The sequence below is a fragment of the Aedes aegypti genome, chromosome 2, assembly GCF_002204515.2.
Source record: "Aedes aegypti strain LVP_AGWG chromosome 2, AaegL5.0 Primary Assembly, whole genome shotgun sequence".
NCBI lineage: Eukaryota > Metazoa > Arthropoda > Insecta > Diptera > Culicidae > Aedes > Aedes aegypti.
Window position 1 is genome coordinate 463,332,894 of NC_035108.1, and position 26,837 is coordinate 463,359,730.

The following is a 26,837-nucleotide window of genomic DNA, read 5'->3' on the forward strand; positions in this document are numbered from 1 at the left end:
CCAAATAAACTACCGACTCCGCCATGTCGTATCCAAACTAGTTCTAATAATGTTCGTAACCAAACTAAGAATAATAATGAAGCCGAAACATTAATCGTCATCCGGAACCCAAAAGTCACACGAATGCAGAAAATCTAAACACGTCCGTTTACGTCCGTTCGTCGTAAGAATCGTCAACAGAATGCCGAAGAAACGGGAACGCATTCACTTCTTACCTTTTTTTGTCTGTTTCACACGCAAACCGACACTATCTCTTTTTCACTCGTTCTCGATCGAACATCCAACCGAACATTCTTTTTGTTCTTCTCATTCATAAATCATCATTGATTCGTTCAAATAGGTTTGTGCGCTATCCATTTCAGTGATGCCGAAATAGTTTTTTTTTAACACTAACTGAGTACTATTAAAATAAATATCCTATAATAATTATTATTCACTACAGATAGGAACCCATCTCATGCCGAGGACAGACTCAGCTCCATCCAAAGACAGCGATTTGTCGTTCTCTGTTGATTCCTCTCCAACCCAAGCAGATAATTGCGCATCATTCGACAGGAAATTTCTGAGCTCGAAACCACCTTCGCTGTGTATCATCTTAACCTGCCTGCCAACGGTGATCGCTTCGTCGCGTGAACTAAAACTATCCAAATAGTCATCCACATAATGGTAATGGTGGATTGCGTACACAGCACGTGGACACTTTTCCGTGAAGTGTTCAAATTTTTTACGTACTGGGCCGAGCACGGAGAGCTGGTCGACCCAAATGTCACTACGTCCATGACGTAAATCTTGGGAGGGTCGTGGGGAGCGTTTCTCCACAAAAATCGTTGAAACTGACGATCTTCTTCACGGATTCGTATGCGGTGGAACATCTCTTTGATGTCACCTGTTAGTGCGTAGCGGTATTGACGAAAATGGCAAAGTACACTTGGAAGCGACGAAAGCATATCCGGTCCTTTGAGAAGCGCAGAGTTGAAGGAAACTCCTTGGACCGATGCTCTGCCATCCCAAGTCAAACGAATCTTTTCCGGCTTTTTTGGGTTCTTATGGACACCCAATGGCAGATACCACGTTTGATCTGGCGGTACCTGGGTCAATTCTTGTTCGGAAACTATATGGGCGTAACCCTTTTCGAGATATTGTTGTATTTGAAGCCGAACGTTATCGTACATTGCAGGATCCTTGCTTAGCTTACTTTCGAGTGCACGAAGTCGTCGAACAGCCATACCAAAACTTTCAGGAAAATGCACATCATCCGTCTTCCAAAGTAGACCCGTCTCGAACCCCGTTGCAACCCTACGTGTGGTTGTTTCCAATAACATCCTGGCTCTTTTATCTTCCTCGGATTTCAAGATCTTCTGGGGGCTTGTGACGCCCGCATCTTCAATGCTAAAGAAGTTTCTCACGAGATTATTCAGTTCTCGATCCGGATCGGTCCATCCTCCAAAATGAAACCCACAAATTACTGACGAAGCCGGTGCCTGCGTACAACCGTAGATACTCCACCCAAGACGGCTTCTGGCTGCGATTGGATCTTTCCATCCACCTTCTCTGACTTTTGGTGGTATTGTGAGTTTCAAATTGTCAAGACCGATGAGGATTTTTGGTGATACGTTCGCATAATCTTGCAGCGGTAGACCTCTTAAATGTGGATATCTCTTCGCTAGTTCCTCATACCGCATAGACTGCGATGGCAGTAAAAGTCCACCTACAGTTCGAGCATCTGACAGTTCGAAGCGTTTGGTTGATCCTGTTCCCGAAACTTCCATAGAGATTCGCTGGGATTTTGCTTCGTCCCTCTTGATGTTTCCTGTCCATTGTAGGCCCAGGGGCTCCGTGGGACCATCGATTCCTAGCTGCTTGGCAACGACATCCTCTAGTAGAGTCAGCTGAGACCCTTCGTCTATGAACGCGAACACGTTAATCTGGCATCCGTTTCCATACAGAGTAACTGGCATAATTCTGAAGAGTGGACCATTGATCGATTGAAGTGCTCCCATATGATTATTCAAAATGGCCACGTTTGACGAACCGCTGATGGAATGTAGCAGGGTATGGTGTCCCAGCCTACACGCTCGTTCAGATCTACTCAAAAGTGAGTAGATTTCGACTCACTTCGGAACAAAGTGGAACTACTCAAAAGTGAGTAACGCCATCGTTACTCACTTTAGAGTAACATTGTCAAATGTCAATATGGGAGTAACACTTACTCACTTCGTTTAATCTGAAAATTGCGAAAGTGAGTAGATGTCACTCACTTCAGGAAATAATATTTTTGGAAATAAATTTATTATGTTATTCATAAAATCAGGAGAAATATACAAAAAACATAACATTTATTCATTATCTCTTACATTACTATATGAATAATACAAAAAATTTGATATTTGTGTTGAAAATGTTGCTGCTCTGGAATGGATCCCCGGATGTTATAAATCTCTGGGGGATTGATGAAACCATGGAGGATGTAGTTTGACCGTGCCAGTAGCCTTCCCGGTTAGACTGTAAAGAATTGATAATTAGTCCAATAAAAAGTACGACGGCAAAACTTACTGTTTATATTTTTTTCTTGCGGTTGTTCGATCAAAACCAGGACTTGGTCATTTTCACTCCGACCTCGCTTCACTTGATATCAGGATTATTAACTTCGCAGCACTAATCTGGAATTCGCCGGTAGGACTTCCGAAGCGAAGTTTCAAGCAAACTAACTGTCATTGCTCTGCCGGCTCGGCTTTTGTCTCGACTGTTTTTGAAAACAGTCCGACATCACGTCGACGGAAAAATTTTCACCACAACGGAGGATTTGTCAGTTCGAGCGCGCGAAATTTTCACAAGTCTTCGACGTTTACAAAGTGAGTCAAATATGTTTGTGTTTACTCAAAAGTGAGTAAGGTCGTTTTCTTTCATGGCTGAGTAAAAAGTTACTCACTTTGATAAAATAAGGTTACTCACTTTTGACAACTAACTTGAAACTTCAAAAGTGAGTCAAAGTTACTCTCTTTTTAGTAGATTTGAACGAGCGTGTACAGTCTCCGAACTCACACCCATTCCACGTTTTGCAAGGCCATCGCCCATGCTGATTTAAACACGTTCTACATAATCCGTTCTGTTGCACCACTTTGTACCTTTCGTCAATGTCCATTCGCTTGAATGTGGGACAGCCTCCGACCTTGTGTCCTTCTTCATGGCAAACTACGCAACATTTCTTCGAAGCGTGCTCGTTGGGCGAAAATTGTTTGCTTGATGGTGATTCAGAATGCGCATGTAGAAAAGCACGCTCCTTGGGCTTCGATTGATTTACTTGTTTGATGCTTTTTTCGGAAGGAACATCATCCGCCACCTCGTATGCTAATTCCACCATAGTGGACATAAAGTTTCCAAATGCAGTGAGGTTTGGTTCACGCAGTGAACTCTAGTATGCCGCCCACTTTAGACGATAATCCACGGGTAGCTTATTAACTAGGTCGTGGAGCAGGGACGGATTGTTCAAATGGGAAACCTGTGCGGAATTCTGTAGATGCTCTACCAAGCTATTGACTGCTAATCCGAATTCAATGATACTATTCAGATCATTCATTCTAGGGGATGGCAGCTGACGAATACGCTCTGTCATCACACGTATCAGTGTGCTGGGACGTCCATACCGCATTTCCAAAGTCCTGATGACATGAGGTACACTACTGGGGCAAAGCAATTTACTTCGCACTGTTTCCAATGCTTCGCCTCTCAAGCAGCGCTGCAGCCTGATGAGGTTCTCATCATCTGAGAAGCCGCAAGTTGTAGTCGAACGCTGAAAATTGCTGAACCATAATGGCCACTCCTCTGGTCTACCCGAAAATGGTGGAAGGTCTTTACCCATCACTTGGCCTGCGGCCAACTGCCGGTTCTTCGGTCCGTCATACTCCTCAACATACTGACGACCACCCCTGGTATGCAAATTAGAAGCTTTCAGTTCAGTTTCCAGAAGGTTTTCAACAGGACGATTTCTAGGTGGATCCTGAGAACGAGATTCGTGGTGTGTACGGAAATTTAAAGCATGGGAACTGGGCTCTTTATTCAGAGCAGCATTTTCTGCGGCTGTATTCAAATTCATACTCGCCAACTGATGCCTCAAATCCGGAACTATTCCAGATTCCGTAGGTGCGTTTTTGACCCGGGGCTTGCTTGTATTATCGAGGGGTAGTTCGTCATTTCTTCGAGAATGTGGTGCGCTCACATCGGGAACTACGGCTGGCGAGAAAGTTTTAGCTATGCCCTCTGTCTGCCGGTCTGAGTTCTCCAACCACTCCTCAACACGTTTCCTTGAATCTGCAACGCTCGATATTTCACTTGTACGGCTGCTACCATACTGCGAAATCTGCTTAACCAATTTTGCCTTATCTTCGAGTGATTGCTTTCTGATTGCCATTTGTTGCTTCCGATACTCCAATTCTTCGGCCATCTTCCGCTCCAGAAATTCCTTTTCATCCGCAAGTTTCTTGGCTTCAAATGCTCTCTCTTTCTCCTTTAATTCTTGTTCATGTTTCAGTTGCAGATCTTTCATCTCCTTTTCGGCTGCCAAAACCTCTTCCTGGATTCGTTGTTGTTCCTCCAAGACTTGCGTCTCCATCGCCAACCGTGCACGCACACTCGATGTCACACTTTTATCACCAATCGTCTTTTTCGTTTTCTTGGACGTCTTGCTTCCCGCCACTGACTTACCAGATTTTCTAGCATCCTTCTCTGGAACCGTGAGTTTCAAATTCTCATTCGACGCTCGGTCACCTGTCTTGGACTGGGTAATCCACATTTCCTTGGATTGCTTGGGAATCTGTACAGTTTTGGCTCTCATCAGGGGTTCACAGGTCGAGCAGTACCACTCCCGATTCTTGACATCGGCACCCACTTTTGCGCACGAATAGTGACACCATATCTGGCACGAATCACACGCAACCATGTCATCGAATGAATCCGGTCGATCACAAGCGGCACAGCTCCTATAGGCCTGAGAATCATTCCCACCTTCCGCCATGGTTTCGAGGTTAAAGGATATGAAAAATTCTAAAGTTTGTTAAACTGATTCTAACAGCAATTCCGAAACGGTTGAAGTAGTTGGGAACAGCTTTAGCTGAAATATTTAATTGCTTCTTAAATTCTGTTACATATAATTTTACACTCTACTTACAATTTTTCAGTTTTCTTCTCGCTTACTTTAGGCTAATTTTCAATCCGTACTCGTAGGGTAGGTTTTAGATCTTGGATCAATTGTTCAAATTAGTATATAAGAGAAAATAGTAATTTTATAATGCACAATAACGAATTCAAGTTTTGTTTACGCAAACTCTCCGACTATCAATTCTGCTTATCATCCTTCGTTGACGTCTGCCACATCTCCGACGATTGTCAAAGGTGAAGTTTCTACCCTTTCGCGTGCCCCGTAAGATCCCTGTGGTTCTTTGTGACGGGTGTCTAGCGGGGGGTACTCGTCGTCACAAAAAGTAAAAGACATGATTAAGTGTTTTTTAGCTTAGTTTAGCTTAGCTTAGACTGACTACACATATCAATGGTTGCTATTCCGTGATTGACCGAAGTCAGTGAAAATGCACAAAGAATCAACTAGAAGTTCGGCTGGGATTGGCCATAATCTTCTTCAGTGTGCATAATTCAGTGCCTCTATTTATACATGGTCAATAACGGCGCCGGCCACGTCCTTGCAGTCAGGTGGGATTGGGGGAAGGAATGTTAGTGTGTAACCTTTGCTATTTGGAGACCGTGTTTGCCTCTGCATCTCCACAAAGGTTACTGGGAGGGATGTTTGTTAATGGGGAGGATCGTTGGGTCACAGGATTCACTTTGATAAGCGATTAGACCATGATAAATAATTATTGGTGAGATATAAACATGCTTATATGTAAATATAACATTTTCATTTGATATGAACAATATCTATGTAGAGAAAAACTATGCCGACACTTGACGTGACGAACCTTTCAAAGTTTGCTGAATAAAGTGAACCTTTCGCAAGTCTACACTCCTAGTGTCGAACCATTCAAAGTTTTTTTTTTTTAATTACAAAAATAAAGGTAAAAAGAAGAAGGTGTTTTGAACAAAAAAAAAAAGGAATAAATTATTTATGAATCAGAGTTTATGTCGACACTCACAGTGACGAACCTTTCATAGTTTGTTGAAAAATCATATTTACGTCTCACCGTTGTAACGATTAAAGGTGCAGTCATACATATTTTATAGATTAGAAATAGTAGCATGAAACGAGCTCACCAATTGAGCCGTCATCCTTGAGCAGCAACAACCCACTTTCAGCTTCACTCGTTTACTCGCCTATATAAAAGCACTCAGAGAAAATAGGCGCGCGACCGAGACGGAAAACAACTGACGACTGCTTTCTTGACGCACTGCCCAGGAGCAAGCGTCAACGTCGAAAGATCAAAAAAAAAAACTAATCGAACGCGGCACTTTTTCAATTCCACTCGACTGACGCGCGACATGTTTGATCCTGCCCTCATCGCCGGCCCCCGCAGGAGCAAGCGTCAAGGTCGAAGGATCAAACACAACTCCTTTTTCCTAAAAAACCTTTTGGCATTTGTGAGAAATTCTCTTTAGAATTCAGGTGAACCTTATCCATAGGCGATGCATTTTATAAAATGAACATTCGGTTATTCAGTGCGCATCGTTCCTTCGTGCTGTGCGTACACGAATTCTCTCTGCTCTTGGAAGTTTTTTTTTAAACTACCTAAAGCAATAAAACAGTACTTTTCAGTGCTAAAATTTAAAACGGTACTTTTCAGTGCTACTTAAACAGTACTTTTCAGTACTATTTTTTCTGCTATTGATCCCTTTACGATCCTTGTTTGGACCCGTGCCTTCGATTTTTCGTTGGACCCGTTGGCGAAAGCTAGCGGTGGTAATCCTTCTTGGACACCGTCTTGGGAAAAAACCTCTCGAAGGTCACGTCTTCTTTCGTTTATTTATTAACCTTTCGGTCGTCGCGCAATTTTTTGTAACGCGAGTAGTCGCGCGTTGTACTTTGTACAACACCCTTGGTTTTGCGAATATCTCAGGAGACTGACCACTTAGACAGATGACGTCTTCGGCAAAATTGATCAGTAGCTTAAGGGCTATCATTATTATAGCCAAGAAATTCGGGATTTTGCCACTAGGTGGCGCTAGTGAGCATTAAGCTTTTGTTTCCCAGATCTCATGATTCTGACCACTTAGAAAGATGGCGTCTTCGGCAAAGTTGTTCGGTAACTCAAGCACTATCATTGTTTGAGCTAGTTGATTCAAAATTTTGCCACTAGGTAGCGCTAGTGTGCATAAAACATTTGTTTCGCAAATATCTCAGGAGCCTGATCACTTAGAAAGATGGTGTCTTCGGCAGAGTTGTTCAGTAGCTCTAATTCTTTCTTTGTTTAATCCTTAAAGTTCGAGATTTTGCAAAATAATGATAGTCCCTGAGCTTCTGAACAACTTTGTCGAAGGTGCCTGTCTAAAAAGTCAAAATCCTGCAGTATTGGCAAAACCAAAATTTCATGCTCACTAGCGCTGCCTGATGACAAAATATCGTATTTCTTGGCTCAAATAATGATAGCCCTTGAGCTACCAAACTACTTTGCCGAAGACGACATCCTTCTAAATGGTCAGGATCCTGAAATATCTGCAAAACAAAAGTAAAACTTCCATGCCCACAAGTGCCAATTAATTCCGAATTTAATGAGATACCATCAGATAGCGCATCACCTCCAAAACAACTTTAATAAAGACCCCAAGTTTCTATATTATCTGGATTTTGAGATATGACGATTTAAAACTGTGGTTTCCTCGAACCGTACATAGTGCGTTCATTATTATGCGACTTCCATGTACATTTGTTGATTTTACCGTATTATAAAGGGCCATACTGTAAAGAAAAACTGTCTAGTATTGTTCTCAAGAAGATTCTTGAGGAATACATTTTGGTTTGGTGTCGATATATATCTTTGTTGCAAAATGATAGCATATAAATCACAACTGTTGTACAAAGTACAACAGCGCGACAGCCCGAAGGTTAAACATGGTATCAACAACAAACAAAAGGAAGGGTGAATCTCTGAATTCACAACTTCCTTCCAAAAAAGTGGGATTTAAAACTGTCACTAAACGTGGCAAGAATGGAAGAAAGGACGCTTCCCCGGAATGCGAAGTTTCTTCCAAGGGTGAAATGAATAATTGTATCGAAATGATCAATCAGTTCGATGCTCTAAACAAATTTTCCGAACACCAAATCGAAGCAGCCTCTAGCCCAGGCTCTTTAATTCAAATTAGGAAGCAAAGAGTACCACCTATCGTGGTCAGTTGTTCTGAATTTGAAGAATTTAGGCAGGAGGTCTTGAACTCCATTGGAGGAATCAAGGTTTCCTTCCAAATCGCAAACTCTTAAAAGATCGCGAACTTCTTCTCAAACGTCTTGAAAAGAAGAAGCACAGTTTTTTTACTTATGACGACAAAACTAAACGCTTTTTCAAAGTCGTCTTGAAAGGTCTCTCAAGTGAAGAGATCAAAAATGGAATAAATGATTTACTTGGATTTTCCCCAGTCCAAGTAATCATTATGAAAAAGAGAACCCAATCTTCGGAATTGTTCGGAAAGGGATTTCTCTTTGGTTCGATGTCCGTGTGACGTGGGAACATTTCTAGAAACCTGGAGGAAATTACCAGAACCCTACTCAGTGCCGTCGGTGCCAAAAGTGGGGTCATGGTACAAAAAATTGTCGCATGGATGCTAAATGCATGATTTGCGGAGATTCTTCTCACGCCAAGGACGTCTGTCCTGTGAAAGAAGATACCAGAAAGTTTGAATGCGTCAATTGCAAGGGCCCTCATAAAGCTAACTTTTGGGAATGCCCTTCACGCAAAAGAGTCGTTGAGGCTCGTGCCAGGCAGATAAAATATAATATCCGTTACGATAACGGTCGTTTCCGGAATTTGCCTGGTAGAGCATCGAACAATGCTTATTTTTCAGTTAACGATCGCTTGATTAGGTATCATACCCATCAGAAAGATCGTAATCATGCTCATTCACAAACTAATTTTAATCCGTCGGGTAGCCATACGGATCTTTTAATTTCGAATGTATCTACCCCGCGGTAAATCCTTTGCCGATATCGTAGCAGGTAATTTGAACTCCTCCCCTACTCGTTCCATGATTACCCATTCTACTTGTTTCAAATCAAATGAAAAAAACCCTACAGCCACAAGTAACTCCAACTCAGCTTCTTCGTCTACCGAAAATTCTTTTGGGAAATCATCAAATGTACCCACTTCTAGTGATATGTCTGCCTCTGACTTTAATTTTCTAACTGAACAATTGAATCTAATGATTGATGCAATGTTCAAAGCCACCACTATGACCAAAGCAGTCCAAGTAGGTGTAAAATTTACTAATCAAATTGTTATTGGATTACGTTTTTCTAATGGATCCAAATAATAATTTAAATATTTTAAATTGGAATGCTCGTTCTCTGAATGGTAAACAGGACGAGCTGTTTAATTTTCTTACAGTCAATAACGTGCATATAGCAGTTATTACTGAAACATATTTAAAACCTGGATCTAAACTCAAAAGAGATCCTAACTTTTTTGTTTATCGTAACGATCGACTTGATGGGGCATGTGGGGGAGTTGCAATCATCATTCATAGGCGTATAAAACATCAACTGTTTTCATCATTTGAAACTAAAGTTTTTGAAACTTTAGGTGTTTCTGTTGAAACACAGTCTGGTAAATATACTTTCATAGCTGCCTATTTGCCTTTTCAATGCTCTGGAGAGCAAGTTAATTTGCTCCAAACTGACTTGCTAAAATTGACTCGCCATAAGTCAAAATTTTTTGTCATTGGTGACTTTAATGCCAAACATCGGTCATGGAATAATTCTCAAAGTAATTCCAACGGCAGAATTTTATTTGATGAGTGCTCTTCAAGATATTTCTCAATTCAATACCCTGATAGCCCTACATGTTTTTCCTCTTCAAGAAATCCACCTACGATTGACATGGTCTTAACCGACTCTAGTCATCTTTGTAGCCAATTAGTTACTCATGCTGATTTTGATTCTGATCATGTCCCTGTTACATTTCAAATAACCCAAGAAGCGATTCTCAATCCTATCAGCTCCACTTTCAATTATTTACGAGCCGACTGGAATATATATGAAACGTATGTTGACTCTAATCTTGATGTTAACATTTCTTTAGAAACTAAACTTGATATTGACAATGCTCTTGAAACTTTAACAAATTCCATTGTTGAAGCCCGGAGCATTGCAATTCCAAAATGTGAAGTAATATTTGAATCCGTGATTATAGACGATAATCTTAAACTCTTGATCCATCTTAAAAACGTGAGGAGAAGGCAATTTCAATGCACTCGCGATCCTGCTATGAAAATTATATGGCAGGAGTCGCAGAAAAAAATCAAGAAACGTTTTGCAGATTTAAGAAACAAAAATTTTGAAAATAAAATTTCTCAATTGGACCCTGGCTCTAAGCCCTTTTGGAAATTATCTAAAATCTTGAAAAAAAACTCAGAAGCCAATACCGGCATTGAAAGAGGAAAACAAATTATTACTAACTAATTGCGAAAAAGCTCAAAAACTTGCTATGTAGTTTGAAAGTGCGCACAATTTTTATTTAGGACTTACTAGTCCAATTGAAAATCAAGTTACTCAGGAGTTCGAAAATATTCTCAATCAAGAGAACGTTTTTGAAAATGCCTGGAAAACTGATTTGGAAGAAGTGAGAACTATTATTAAAAAATTCAAAAATATGAAAGCCCCTGGCGATGATGGAATTTTCTACATCCTCATCAAGAAACTTCCAGAAAGTAGCTTATCATTTTTAGTTGATATATTCAACAAATGTTTTCAATTAGCATGTTTTCCTGACAAATGGAAAAATAAGGTTGTTCCAATTTTAAAACCAGACAAAAATCCTGCAGAAGCTTTCAGCTATCGTCCAATCAGTTTGCTTTCCTCCAACAGTAAACTTTTTGAAAAGGTTATTTTGGACAGAATGATGGCCCACATCAACGAAAATTCAATTTTTGCCAATGAACAGTTCGGATTCCGCCATGGACATTCGACCACTCATCAACTTTTACGTGTAACAAATTTGATCCGTTCCAACAAATCTGAAGGCTACTCTACTGGTCTTGCTCTTCTAGACATAGAAAAAGCATTCGACAGTGTTTGGCATGAAGGTTTGATTGTAAAATTAAAAAACTTTAATTTTCCAACATACATTGTTAGAATAATTCAAAGTTATCTGTCAAATCGTACACTTCAGGTTAATTATCAGAACTCCAGATCTGAAAGACTTCCTGTAAGAGCTGGTGTTCCCCAAGGCAGCATTTTGGGACCAATATTATACAATATTTTCACATCTGACTTACCTGAGTTACCTCAGGGATGTCAAAAATCTTTGTTTGCGGATGACACAGGCCTCTCCGCCAAAGGACGAAGCCTGCGTGTCATCTGTAGTCGATTGCAAAAAAGTTTGGATATTTTTTCTTCATACTTGCAAAAATGGAAGATTTCTCCTAATGCTTCCAAAACTCAACTAATAATATTCCCACATAAACCAAAAGCTCTTTATTTGAAACCCTCAAGTAGACATGTTGTCACGATGAGAGGGGTTCAGATGAAGTTAAGTATCTAGGGCTCATGCTAGATAAGAATTTAACTTTCAAAAATCACATTGAGGGCATTCAAGCCAAATCTAACAAATATGTAAAATGTCTCTATCCACTTATGAATAGAAAATCAAAACTTTGTCTTAAGAACAAGCTTTTGATAATCAAACAAATTTTCAGGCCAGCCATGTTGTATGCTGTACCAATATGGACGATTCTATAACATTCCCCAGAAAACCATTCCCCCGAAACCCATTCCCCAGAATTCCATTCCCCAGAATCTCATTCCCCAGAATGAACCATTCCCCAGAAAACCAATCCCCAGAATGGACCATTCCCCAGAAAATTATATACCTACTTTAAAGTTTTGAAATAATCTATTTAAAAAACTTGAAAATTAAACTCCATACAAAGTTGTTTACAAGTACATGAGAAGATTAGCATTGGTGCTGCTAATTATGAACACTTTACGCATAATTCAAATTTCATTTGCAAATGAACTATCACAGTAGTTTCACTTTTATTGGCACTTATGAAGACTGATAGATCAGTCTATGGGGAAACACAATTTCCAATATTTATTTAAAAGAATATATAACTCACAGAGCCGTAGCGTGGCCTTATGGCGCCCTTGGCGAACCTCCATTTCAGCGTTCCTAAGTTAAAAGAGGCCTTCTTTAGCCGAGTGGTTTGAGTCCGCGGCTACAGAGCAAAGCCATGCTGAAGGTGTCTGGGTTCGATTCCCGGTCGGTCCAGGATCTTTTCGAAATGGAAATCTCCTAGACTTCCCTGGGCATAGAGTATCATCGTACCTGCCACACGATATACAAATGCGAAAATGGCAACTTAGGAAAAGAAAGCTCTCAGTTAATAACAGTGGAAGTGCTCATAAGAACACTAAGCTGAGAAGCATGCTCTTTCCCAGTGAGGACGTAATGTTAAGAAGAAAAAGAAGAAGAAATTAAAACGTTTCAAAACATATTAATAAAATTCCATTGAAAACTATTTTTGAAAAATTTTGAGCGATTCCTAGAAGAATTTTTATGATAATCATAAAAGTTTCATACATAGTAAACATATTTTCCTGAGTTAAGAACACATCAAATTATTGACTAAACCTGCAAGAAAACAAATATGTTCTTCTATCTTTTTTTAATGAAAATTGTCAGAGGGCTTTTGAATGTTATCTGAAAGATGCTTTGAAAAATTCAAAAAAAATACATGTCTACCAAATGTTTCAAAATAAAAATTGTAGATTTTGATGAAATACTATTTTTAAAGAAATACTCCAAAACATCTCTGAACCATTTGTTTTCGGGTAGAAAGCTTTTTGTCCTGAAGAGCTGGAACGAATTTAAGAGTTTCTGCCTGAAATAGAATTCGCAAGCCATACCAAATCCTTAAAAAATTAAAAAATGTTTTAAAAAGACTCACCTCATAATTGTAAAACATTTTGAGTTAGCATAGGATTGTTTTCATTCTTTGGAATTTGAAATATATTTCATTTTTCAGGAAAATCAAAGATAAATCAAAGAAAGTTCTCTAAGATTAGAAAGGATACTTTTTTTTAAATTTCGTGTAGAATTAGTCAAGATATTTTCTAGAAGTTTTGTTGCAAAAAACAATGTGGAAATCACAAATTTTGTAGTTCACCAATAAAAACTTACTTGAAATATATCGAAGAAAAAATTCTATTATTTTACAAGGAATAGCTATTATCATTCTTTCTTTACAATAAGATACCAGAAAATGGAAATATTTACAAGTTTTTTCAAGCACATAATAATAAAATTTAACTTCACAGTTGAAGCGAAGGTACATCTTGGATCTATCAAAAGTAAGTTAAGCAAACATTCAATGAAATATATTCAAAACTTGCCCAAATGAATAAGGAAAGTCTCAACCAGGTGAACGTTTAGAAAGGTGGTCAAATCTTAACAACAATGTTGAAGAGGTCTAAATAGCTACAGTCAACCTTTGTTGTATTTTTTGTAACCATATGAGTTTAAGGTAATGTAAAACATTCTTTGGGTTATTGAAATGTATTACAAATTCTAAAATTATGTCTGCTGTGAGCTAGGTTATCGGCTAGGTTATCAAAAAATTACACAACATTCTGCCAGATCCAAACCTAGAATTAAAAGACCGATCAGCGAAAGCTCTGCTCAGAATTGTGATCTTGATTTTGTGAGAATTTGAAATTTTGCCCAGAGTTTCGTAGAATTTCAATGTTGCCTGTCAACTTCTCAAAGTCTCGTAGGTGAGAAAGTGTTTCTTGTAAGTTTAGTATATAAATTGAGTGATCGAAACATACAGTCTAACTTCCAGAATACATGCAAATATGAATAAAAAAATCTTTGTTTCTTTACATTAACAAACTTAATTTATATGAACTTCAAACTTAAAAAACACAAGGAATAAGCAATATCTTTAGAAACGATTATTGCATGTTTTGTTAAAAGCCTGTCAGAAATTGTTTTATATTTTTATTTATTATGTATAATAATTCTTTTGAACTAATGGCTAATAAGAAGCCTTAACTAAACATGCATCTTCAAAAACTTTAACTAGTGATTCACGCATTTTGGCGCCCCCTTTAGACTGGCGCCCTTGGCGGGTGCCAACCTGGCCAACCGCACGCTACGGCACTGATAACTCATCACTACTCTGCACAAAATAGAGCTACACCCTTCTTTCGGTATAGTAGTTTCCAAATGTATAATTTCACATGTATGTCCAATTTTTATCAAATGTAGTGATGTATGCAGCTTTTCATCAATGTTTTAAGAAGGTGCATCATCTCTTACTTTTTAGGGCTACACCGATTAGAATAAAGACGTTCGTAGTATCATATTATACGTTTCCGATATAATGATTACGTAAACTCGGCAGAATTAAAACTTACTATTCTGCACATTATAATGATACGCCCTTCTTTGCGTCAAGTCTAAATTACAAATGACTTGTTTAATTTTGCACAAAAAAGTGATACACCCTTCTTTCAGTCTTATCCTGTTGACGATATAGACAAAATTTTCCGTAAGGATACCAAATGGCAAGAAGGCATTTGGCATCATGGATTAAATGATCAAGGACCATTTGATATAACGGTCATTTGGCCAATGACCATTTGGCATGACATGAAGAACATCCTTTTTCAAAAGAAGGATCATAAGTATGCCTGGATGGCAAATGGCTTTATACCAAATTATTTTATGCCAAGTGACCTTATGCTATATGGGCTCTCCATCGATATATTTTGCCTATATCATTAATGAGATAATACTGAAAGAAGGGTGCATTACTATATATGCAAAAATAAACATATAGTCTGTATATTTTATGGGAATGTATTAAAAGAAGGGTGTATTATTATAATATGCAAAGAACTCATGAATAGGGGGATTAGGGGCATATTGGACACATTAGGTAAATGCTTATTTTACATAGAATGGAAATATGTTTCTTTGCTCCAAAATTAAATCCACCGCTTCCTCCGCTTTGCTTATAAACTAATTTGAAGCTGAGAAAAAAATATAGTAGAATTTCAGAGGACAAATGAAGCAAAGCGTAAACTTTTATACAGTGATACCTCCATGAGTCGATGTTCCATGACTCGATATCGACTCATGGAACCATACTAAAAACATAATTTCATGGTTACTATGATGGTCCCTAGAAGAAGCTTTCCAAAGAATTGCTGTTCCATGACTCGATATTTCCATTAGTCGATGGTCCCTTCAATATCGACTCATGGAGGTTTAACTGTACCGTCCAAACGTTCATATGGGGAAAGTGTACCATTTATGGCCATAGTGGTTCCCTATTTGGCCATACGGAAAATTTCGATAAATTTCACATTTTAAATCTTTTTGAATGTTTAAACATCAAGATATATCTTAAATCTTACTACTAAAACACACAAAATCTTTCAAAATGTGAAAACATTCAAGTAATCCCGTATGGCGAAATAGGGAACCACTATGTCCATAACTGGTACACCTACCCTACAATACAGATTTCGTACAGTTTATAAAATTTTGCTGAAATATGCATATTCCCAGAGAGTAAGGGGGTGTCCATTTCGCCCCGTGTGTTCATTATGTCCCTAACCCTCCTACCTACATATTTGTTTTGTCACATCAGACCTTAGCCTGTCACATAAGTGACTATTTTTCCTCTTTTCTGGCGTTACGTCCCTACTGGGACAGAACCTGCTTCTCAGCTTAGTGTTCTTATGAGCACTTCCACAGTTATTAACTGAGAGCTTACTATGCCAATGACCATTTTTGCACGCGTATATCGTGCGGGAGGTACGAAGATACTCTATGCCCTGGGAAGTCGAGAAAATTTCCAACCCGAAAAGATCCTCGACCGGTGGGATTCGAACCCACGACCCTCATCTTGGTCTTGCTGAATAGCTGCGCATTTACCGCTACGGCTATCTGGGCCCCCACATAAGTGACTCACGCAAAGCAATAATTGGAAAAAGAAAAAAAATGGATATTCATATAGCTTTCTGGGGAATGGTGCATTCTGGGGAACGGAATTCTGGGGAATGGTTTTCGGGGGAATGGTTTTCTGGGGAATGTTATAGAATCATATGGACTAGCTGTTGTAATACCAGGAAGAATGCTCTGCAGAGAATTCAAAATTTTGAAAATGATTCTGAAGCTTCCTCCCTGGTATAGTACCAATGAGTTACATAGAATATCCAATGTTGAAGCATTGGAACAAATGTCAAATACAATAATTAATAATTTCAGGCAAAATTCATTACATTATTCTATTGCCACGATTAATGCGTTATATGTTTAGGTTAAGTTAGGTTAAGTATATTGAAAACGTTTTTTTCTCCTATAAGCAGGTGAAATCAACTCACCTGTAAAAAATCTGAACTGCTACGGCAAATGAAATGTAATATGTTGTTAACAGAATGTTAATTAAATCTTAAATTTGTTTTACCAAATTAGGATGATAGTGTTGTCTAATAACACAGAACACCTAGATATTAGAAATAATGAATGTAATGTTTGGAATGATACTAATAAAAAAAAGTCTGAACTAATTCCATCATAAATTTCTTCAAGATTCTGTCAAATGACTCTTCCAACAGACAAAAACTTCTTTTTAAATTTCATGTTAAATCCTCCTGAAACTCTACTGGTTGGATAATACTGGTAGATAATTTGCCTAGGAAATCCTAAAAAACTCACAAGAGTTGATTTGAAGATTCCACTACAATCTTTAGGATTTATTCGGTCACAAGTCCTGCTTAATGGAGCCGACTCTCGGGAGGTGACTAAGTACCTTAGAAAATGCACTTGTTTGATATTTCAATCGATTAATCCTGATTCACCTCATTTCAGCTCCCCAACATCAACTTCGCCGAGTACTACAAACCGCTCCACCAGACGGAGACGGCATTTTCCGAGGCCTCACGTCGACCGGTCGTGATTGCCATCAAGGACGGTCACTTTGAATTCGACGTGCAACGCAGCCGAAAAGAACTGGGCCTAATCCAGGAGGACATTGTCGATTTCCGTTTCCACAACCTAAACCTCCAGATCCGCCAGGGAGAACTTGTCTGTTTGGAAGGCCCCGTGGGAGCCGGGAAAACTTCCCTGTTGGAAGTGATCTTGGCGAACTTCAAATGCACCCAAGGCGTGGTGGCCATCTCGAACGTTGACGAGGGCTTCGGATATGTGGCCCAGTCGTCGTGGCTCCAACGGGGAACCATCCGAGAGAACATCCTGTGGGGAGAAATGTACGACGATGCACGATACAAGGCGGTCATTCATGCCTGTGCCTTGAGCTATGATCTGAACCTACTGAAAGGGGACAGTACTGGAGTGGGCGAACAGGGCAGGACGCTATCCGGAGGTCAGAGAGCTAGAATTGCCCTCGCAAGAGCCATCTATCAGAATAAGGAAATCTATCTGTTGGATGACATCCTATCAGCGCTCGACGCCCACGTGGCCTCACACATTGTACGCCATTGTATATTTGACCTACTCAAAGACAAAACCCGAATCATCGTGAGTCAACATCCGGTGGTGATGAATCGGGCCAATCAGATTCTCCACGTGGAAAATGGTGTGGTCAGTCAAAGCGACATCACCGCTTCCGGATCGATGATCAGTGACATTGAGGACGACGGAGAAGATCTCTCGCCAACGGTCAACATGGAATACGAACCGGGAAACACTGCGCGCAAGGACGACGATAGTCACAGTTTGGATAGCGTGATGGCCGAAGAAAGCAGAGAGTTCGGTCATTTAGATCGAAACGTTTTGGGGTCTTATTGGCGGGCGGCTGGACGATCGCTAGGATTCTGGGTCATAGTTTCGGTGCTGTTGATGCAAGTGTCGCGCAATCTGTCCGACGCTTGGTTGGCTTATTGGGTGGGAGCTTCCTCGCCGGAACCGGTTCTGCCAAACAATGGCACAACCAATGGAACCGTGGTGGATTTCTGGAGTTTTGATTCGTTCCAAAGCGTTTTCAGCATGATTAGAGATTTCGTGTCTTCTTGGACGCAAGGAGTAGACCACGGATCGCTGCTGGCGGAGGAATTGCAGCTGGAAGCACTGCAGACAGATAACAGGACCCTCACGCTGTACTATCTGGGCATTTACAGTGCGCTGGCCATCGGAAATTCTTTGATAACGTTGGTTCGGGCGTTTCTGTTTGCCTACGCTGGGATCAAGGCGGCCAAGTGCATTCACGATAAACTGCTGAACAGTGTGATTTTTGTAAGTATTGATTAATTGTATCTTATACGTATGTAATAATCTGCACAATTTTTAACTCATAAGTAGTAAATAAGAGCGAATTGGGGACTACAAATGTCCATGACGATTATATTATGATTTTTTCAGGAATCATTGTAAGACATTTGACGAGAAATCCTTTTAAAGTTCGTCCAATTTTATGTAAGAATATCTTCAATAATTGACAATGATTTTTCTTTTAAAAAATGTCTACTTCCATAACAGACATAGACATCCAAAAATCATTTACGCAAAATTCATAGAACTTTTCATGGTTTCGACATAAACATTTCCCAAAAATTATATAAGTGATTTTTCTCTAAGGCGGCATCCATTTATTACGTAACGCTAAAATTGGAAATTTTTGACCCCCCCCCCCTCCGTAACGCTTTTTGTATGGAAATTTTTAAAATTTTGTATGAGTCGTAACGCTCGAGCCTACCCCCTCCCCCCCCTTCGAGCGTTACGTAATTTGTGGATGCCGCCTAAATTACTTTTATCGCTCCTTCAAAAATTGCTCCAGTATTTTATAAGGTTTTAAGTGTTCTTCAAATAATTGAAATTTCTGTAAGGACTCCTCCTTATTAATTCTGCAGGTATCGATTTTTGGATTCTTTTTAAAATGAATTACTTTTACATTACTCCTAAGCATCCATTTAGTAATTATGCGGTTTTTTTCTATTAGAATTACGTAATTGCTATAAAATATCACCAGACTCATTTCAGAGCTTTGCCAAGAAATCTTTCAAAGAATTCTTTAGAGATTCCTCTAAAATGCTTCGCAATTTCCCTATCTTGAAAGTTCTTCAAATATCCTCGAGCAAACACACCAAAAACAACCGCGATGTGGGTCTGCGTGTTACCAAAGCAATTATCTGCGGCAGGCTACTCTACGGTGCCGAAATGCTGTGTAGAAACTCCAAAAGCGTGATCAACAAACCTGCACCGATGTACAATCGCTGCATCCGCAGTTTGTCTGGATTCCTACCCTGTACACCAGCGCCCTCCATGTGCGTCGAAGCTGGAATTCCTTCCTTCCAATACGCTTTTGCGATATCCGTATGCTCCAAAGCTGTCAGTTTCCAGCAGAAAACAAGCGGGGATGACGAGGGAGTATTCCTCCTCAAAGAAGCAAACAAACTCCTTCAGCAGATGGCCCACGAAATCCTCCCCCCAGTTTCCACGATCCACTGGGTTGGAGATGAAGCGTGGGACTTCTCTCCACCCAGGATCTTATGGACACTTAACACACCAACCAAACAAAACCTGAATCCCACAACTGTGATTCCACGTTTCAACGAACTTATCAAAAGAAAGTTGGACGGCTATGAACTCTTCTATACTGACGTTTCAAAGACTTCTACTGCAGTTGGATACGGCATTTTCGGTCTCAATATGAATAAATGCGGAGGCTTGCCCCAACCCACCTCGATCTTTTCAGCTGAGGCTACGGCTATCCTTTCGGCTGTCACAGAACACAACTCCACCTGGAAAGCTATTATCACCGACTCAGCCAGTGTGCTGAGAGCCCTTGAGAACCCAAAGAACAAACACCCTTTGGTGCAAGCTATCAGAACAGCCGCAAACATCAACAACATATATGTCTGGGTCCCCAGCCAATGCGGTATCAAGAAAATTGAAGCTGCGGACAAGCTGGCAGCAGAAGGCAGATCAATAATACCAGCGAACCCCGAAGTATCTGCAGCGGATTTGAAAATATGGATCAAAGCAGATTTTGCTTCAGCATGGGAAAAGAGTCTCTTTTTCTACGGAAAATAAAAGGCGACACACATCGCTGGACCGACACAAAAAGCTGGCAGGACCAAAGAATACTTTCTAGACTACGCTGCGGCTATATCAGATTCTCACACGACCTCGGTTCCCGGGATGGTTTCCTCAGACAGTGAACGGTGTGCTCAACCCATGTCGGTAGAGCACTTGATTATCAATTGCCCTGCATTCCAAATTTTCCGAGCTCAACATGACATCGGTCTCAGCATTAGAGATGCATTACCCAACGACGCAGACAGAGCAAAATCAATAATCGAATTCCTTAAAAACACCGACTACTACCAATCAACATAGATCTACGTAACTACTTATGACAAGGTTGACGGACGAAACATGCTTACTGATATGTTAAATGGACGAAAGACGACTACACCCCCGAAGGCCATGAACACCGTCCACCTGAAACTGAAGAAAACTAAGTCAATTTCCTCGAACTCCGTAGGAATTTAAAAAAAAAAAACTTGAAATACCCACATACTGTAAAAATTACTCTAACTCTTTTCTTTTAAAAGAGACGAACCAGCTCAGGGCTGAAAGTCTCTATAATAAAGCAATAAAAAAAAGTATTCCTATCGAAATGATTCGAACATAGTATTTTTCACAAATTTCTTCAGCAATTTCTTCTGGAGTTCCAGAAGCTTTTAGGAAACCGGGAATATTCCATGCACAATAGTGTGGAACAAAATTCCAAATCTCGCTTGAAATTATGTCACAATTAATTTAAAAAAATAAATAGAACAGATATTTGCAGCAATACCAGACATATTTTTAAAGCGATCTAAAAATCACTAGAATTTCTGAGGGAAAATTATTAGGATGAATCCATGATACATCTTTTAAGGATAATTATCAACTCAAAAAGAAATCTTAAACATTCATTTTGCATAAATTTTTGAAGAACTTCGTGGAAAAATAATCTTGCAGTGATTACATTTAAAATCCTGAAAAAATCTCTGGAGAGTTTCTGTAAATAATACCTGTTGAATTCATTTCTGATAAATTCTTGTAACATAAATAGGTATAACAGTTTGTGGTAATCCACTTCGCGGTAAAGCATTTCGCGGTGTACCGGGTTTGTACAGGGATGTATAGTTCACATTACCAGTGTAATTTGAAGGAACAACTTTTGTTCAAAAGAAGGGAAAATCACTGATGAAAATGTTATCAGTGATATTGCCAACAAATAATCGTGCAACTCGTACGAAAATCCTTTGATCATAAGAAGATAAAATCAACAGTTAAATGTTAGTAGTTACAATTTACCAGCAAAAACATGCATATGTGCGATTCCGGGTCATTTGGCCGAATGACGTTTGACCGAAAAGATCAATTGCCCAAACACCGTTTGATCGAAAAAAGAAAAGAGTAAGCTAAAGTATGCGTGTTACCAATGAGTTCCAAAGATATATTGCATTGGACAAATTATGCTTAAAGAAGGACAATTCATCATTGATATAGAAATAACTGCATTTGAAAAATAACTGGTGTGATAGTGCTAAATTGAAAGAATATACTTTTTATGCGAGAAGGCAAAATCTCGAATAAAGATGTTATCGTATATCACGTTAGTATTCACCTAAGAGACAGAAGAAGAAAAATTCTTGATGAACGTGTTCAAAACTTTAATAGCAATAATTCTGAGAAAAGCAAGTTTTGAAAGAACAACCTATGATCAGAAGAAGGAAAAATATCTTATGAAAATGTAAGCAAGTGTTATACAAATCATAGTTAAACCAGTATAACTAAAAAAAGCTGCTAAGGACATGAATAAAGTAAATTTGTCGGTTAAAACAAACGAAATTTTGCCTCAAAAACTCAATAGAATAGCTTATGTTTAAATAAAAAAATACTGATCAAAATAAAAAAAACGGTAGGATTCGTCATTGGGCCAAAATAAATCCTACATATCAGCGTTGTAGCTATCTTCAAAATACAGTTAACCCTCTAATACCCAACCCCGCCTTTGTACCCCGTCACTTTGCAATTTTGTGTTTTTTTTTGTAGCTCGGAAATCAAAATGATTTTATTTTTGGCTTAAACCTCGGCTCATAACACGCATATAAGGGGAGTTTTTTATGACTTTTGAAACTTTTTTGTATTTTTGAAAAATGTTTGAAAAATTGTATTCTTATATAACCTACAAATGCCTGGGGTTAATTTAACGTGTAATATAAAAAATCGTATCTCTAATATTTTCAACCTATCATGGAAGAAGAGCCTGATGATATTGAAATAATTTCAAATCTGTTTTTCCGTTAGTTACACGGAAAATAAAATATGCTCCAGAAAAAAATTAGAAAAAATATATTTTCAACAGTACCGTAAAAATGTGTAAAAATCAGTAATCAGGAGAGGTTTCAAGAAAAAATGAAAAAGGATAGGGATGTTCAAAAATAAAAATTATAAAAATCAAAAATAGAAATTCATAAATTTGCAAATAAAAATAGATCATTGCCCAAAACGTGTTTAGAACGATTTTAGATAACGAAAAATGATGTTAAGATTGAAAATAAAAATTTGGGTATTAGAGGGTTGACTTTCCCTTACTCGATATCGAGTTAGATCCGAGATGAGCCAGCCTCGGGCTGCGAATCTCGTTATTTATTTATTTATTTATTTATTTATTGATCTCTTTAAACTTAAGACTGTTGTCTTTTATGTTTAAGTGCTGAGGATAAGAATAACATGATTACAAAAAAAACGCTGAGAAACACATTAAAAATTAACACAACTTCCAACTTACTAATTAAAATGCTGAAGAAACGCCCTTTTGAAACCCCATGTGGAATTAATGGTTTGAATACCAGAAGGTAGTTAATTCCAGAATTGTATGCCTCTTACAAAAAATGAGCTTCCGTATTGTGATGTTCTATGACGGGGGATTTGAAACTTCCTGCCACGATGACTTCTTAATGGTACTATTTTCGAAAATAAATATGGTGGTGTTTTGGATTGTACAATGTTTTGAAACAAAACAACACTCCTAAGTTTCGTAAACTTATCAAACCTGCAACCAATTAAAAAATGCTGTAAATGAGTCACGCTTGCATATCTGTTGAGATTGAATACAAATCTAACACAACAATTTAAAGCTACTCTAAGTCGATTTATAGTATTTGCAGAAGCTTGCGACAAAATAAAATCACAAAATAAAAAGTGTGGGTAGATTAGGGATTTAAATAGCATCAATTTAGTCTTTGCTCTAAGACATTCACCTTTAATTCTAAGGGTTCGCAAGGTTGCATATATTTTGCCGCATTGTTTTAGAATAAATGTATCCCATTCGAAATTGCTTTGAATGGTAATTCCTAAACTAAGAACTTCGTTCGAAAACTCTATTTTATCGTCATTTAGAAATATATTAGGTGCGTTTACAATATTTCTGTTACGTGTAATGAGCATAGCCTGAGTTTTTCGCGTATTTAGAAGGAGGCCCACCTAGAAACATCAGAAAGACATTCGTTGATTAGATTTTCGACTGCTGCTGTTTCTAAACTGGTACAATCAAATAAGATCTGTACATCATCAGCGAAAAGGTGCACCAAACAGTTTCTCAAAGTTGAAGGCAAATCGTTTATATACAGTGAGAAGAGCAGTGGACCTAACACTGATCCCTGTGGAACTCCAGAACTGATAGGCAGCAGTGAAGAAAAACTATCATTATGAAAAACAGTTTGGTAATGATTTCTTAAATATGATCTAATCAAATACACAGCTCTTGAGCAGAATCCAAATTGTCGTTCTAATTTACGACAAAGATTAGTGTGACAGATTGTATCGAACGCCTTAGAGAAGTCCAGAAGAATCATGATAACATGTCCATTTCTATCTAAGACAGTTCCTATGTCGTCAGAAATACTGAGCATGACTGTTTTTATGCTGTGTCCTCGACGATAATTAGACTGGCAAGGTGACAGCAAGTTATGTCTTTCAATGAAGCTACTTATTTGTTTTTTTACAACTCGCTCAAATGCTTTCGATAATGCACTTAGTATGCTGATTGGCCTTAGGTTTCCAAGAGAAGGATTTGTCTTTTTCTTTTCAATCGGAATTATTTTTGAAATTTTCCACATTTCAGGGTAGATACTAGTTTTAATAATTTGATTAAAAATGTATTTTAGAGGTGTGATTAACAATGGAAAAATTAATTTAATAAACTATCATGTATGGCGTTGATGATTTCAAATTCTTCTATTTCATTGAACTCAAAAGATTGAGACAAATTCTCATTTTCGCTGGAACTGCTAATCGTATTATTCAAGGAAAAATTATTTCTGAACTGTGCGTTGATTTGATCAGGAGTGTAATCCAGTGGTAAATTTGTTGTTTTCTTTTTGAGACCTAATCTTTAGTAGACATTTCATTCACAAACAAACTTCTAATGTGATTTTCCTTAGCCGTAGTAATTAGTTTAGTTACTCTGTTACGAAGCCTTTTATAACAGACATGATCCAATTCATCTTGGCTACATTTCCATTTTTGAAAAGCGAGATCACGGTTTATGATTTCTTTTGATATTTCAGAATTGAACCATGGTTTGTATCTTTTACGCCTTTGAAAAGTTTTCAGCGGAACACACGAATCATATAAGTTTAGGACATGCGTTGTGAAGAACTCAACGAATTGATCAGGATTTTCCATTTCAAAAAACCTATTCCAATCAATCGAATTATATAACTGTATCACTCTACCTGGGTCAAGTTGATTATAATCACGGTAGCTGATTGTTTCAGAAGTGAAACAATAATCCATGTCATAAGATACAAATATTAGGTCATGATTTGGCATAAAAGGAATTGATCTTGATTGAACTTTAATATTTTGTTACGGCAGTCCGTCAGCATGAGATCAATTTGCGATGCTAGTTCTGTGAAAATGTGTTGGTTCACTTTCAATACATTCAAGAGATAAGTTATTCAAAAACCTCTGAAATCGCATACTTTTTTCTGAGTTTTTAATAAGTTAGTATTGAAATCTCCCATTAATAGGATATTATCATACTGATTACTGATGCTCGATAGTTTCTCATTCAGAACAGCGCAGCAGTCGACCTGAGGAGGATTATAAAAAATTCGAAAAGGATTTTTTCATCGTTCAGTTTAATCTCTATCAAAATGTATTTTGTTTGTGGGCTCTCAATTTCTGAACCAGACTTTTCCAAGATTCTGTACTTTAGGTCTTTTCTTAAATAAACAAAAATTCCTCCACCTAATCTACCAACATGATCGTTTCTAAGGATTACATAGTTTTCTATGAACAGCACATCATTTGGGATCGTTTCATTCAACCATGACTCACATACGCACATTACATCTACCTTCGAAATCATTGCAATATTACAGAGTTCCTCAATTTTAGTCATTTTTCTGGCACATATACACTGAGAACAGCGTTGCGGTTGAAAATACTATATCAGAGGGTTAAATTAAATACACAACGCCACTTGATTTGTGCAGACTAAATTCGCATTTATTTAGAATATTTTGTGCATTCATTTTTACCATGGCACCATTTGTATAGTAAAAATGACTATATCATGGTTAAAAACTTGCAGCAGACTAGAATCGAATCGAGGATCTGGGGATTGTCAAGCGCGAACGCTAGCCGCTCGACTATCGACGCGGTTGGATTGAGAGGGAACAAAACGCAAATAAAAAGCGTTCATGATAGCTCAATCGTGGTTGGAATAGTAAATTTAAAAACACGTTCATGGTTCTCATTACTGCAACGCTTGTTTCAGTGTACTTTGACTGTTCATACAGCAAGCGGAAAGCTTTCCATCGACCAATGCCGATTTCATCACAATACCAGGTAGATTCAAATTTGAAGAGACATTGGTACTGGATACACTAGCCATTATCGATATAATTGCTAAAAGTGGGGATCAAAAAAGCATGTCGAGGGAGCATTTTATTACTAAAACTAAGACTAAATGTTATCATATGATTTTCCAAATATATTACAAAAAAAATCTAATCATGTACTTCGAACAAACTAACGTGATGATATTATATCGATCAAAAATCCTTCAGCACGTAATAACGAAACTTCATTTACGAATCACAGCAGCAGATTATCAACAACAGCAACGTTCAGCAACACAGCAACAATCACCGGCATGACTTTCAGGATGGAATCATGGAAATTAAAGGATGGAAAGGAAGGAAAAAAAGAAAAGCTATGACCCGATAGCTCCCTTACTCGATGGATACTGAAAAATCAATTTATGAAGAATTGATTTTTATACCTTATAATCTATATAGAAAAGCGGTAGCCGCGAAATGGTTTCTTCTTCTTCTTCTTCTTCTTCTTCTTCTTCTTCTTCTTCTTCTTCTTCTTGGCATTAACGTTCCCTTTGGAACAGAGCCGGCTACTCAGCGTAGTATTCTAATAGCACTTCCACAATTATTAACTGAGAGCTTTCTTTGCCAAAGTTGCCATTTTCGCATTCGTATATCGTGTGGCAGGTACGATTATACTCTATGCCCAGGGAAGTCAAGGAAATTTCCTTTTAGAAAAAATCCTGGACTGACCGGGAATCGAACCCAGACACCTTGAGCATGGCTTTGCTTTGTAGCCGCGGACTCAACCACTCGGCTAAGGAAGGCTCCT

At 38.4% G+C, this 26,837-nt stretch overlaps 1 protein-coding gene across 1 annotated transcript in view; it reads left to right on the forward strand.

Annotated features, from left to right (window-relative positions):
* The window catches only part of LOC5568184 (multidrug resistance-associated protein 7), a 53,997-nt gene that overhangs the window by 18,988 nt on the left and 8,172 nt on the right, over positions 1-26,837 (forward strand). The window contains exon 4 of the mRNA XM_021848220.1: positions 17,034-18,416. Coding sequence (XP_021703912.1) covers positions 17,034-18,416 — 1,383 coding nt within the window. The remainder of the gene's footprint in view (positions 1-17,033; positions 18,417-26,837) is intronic.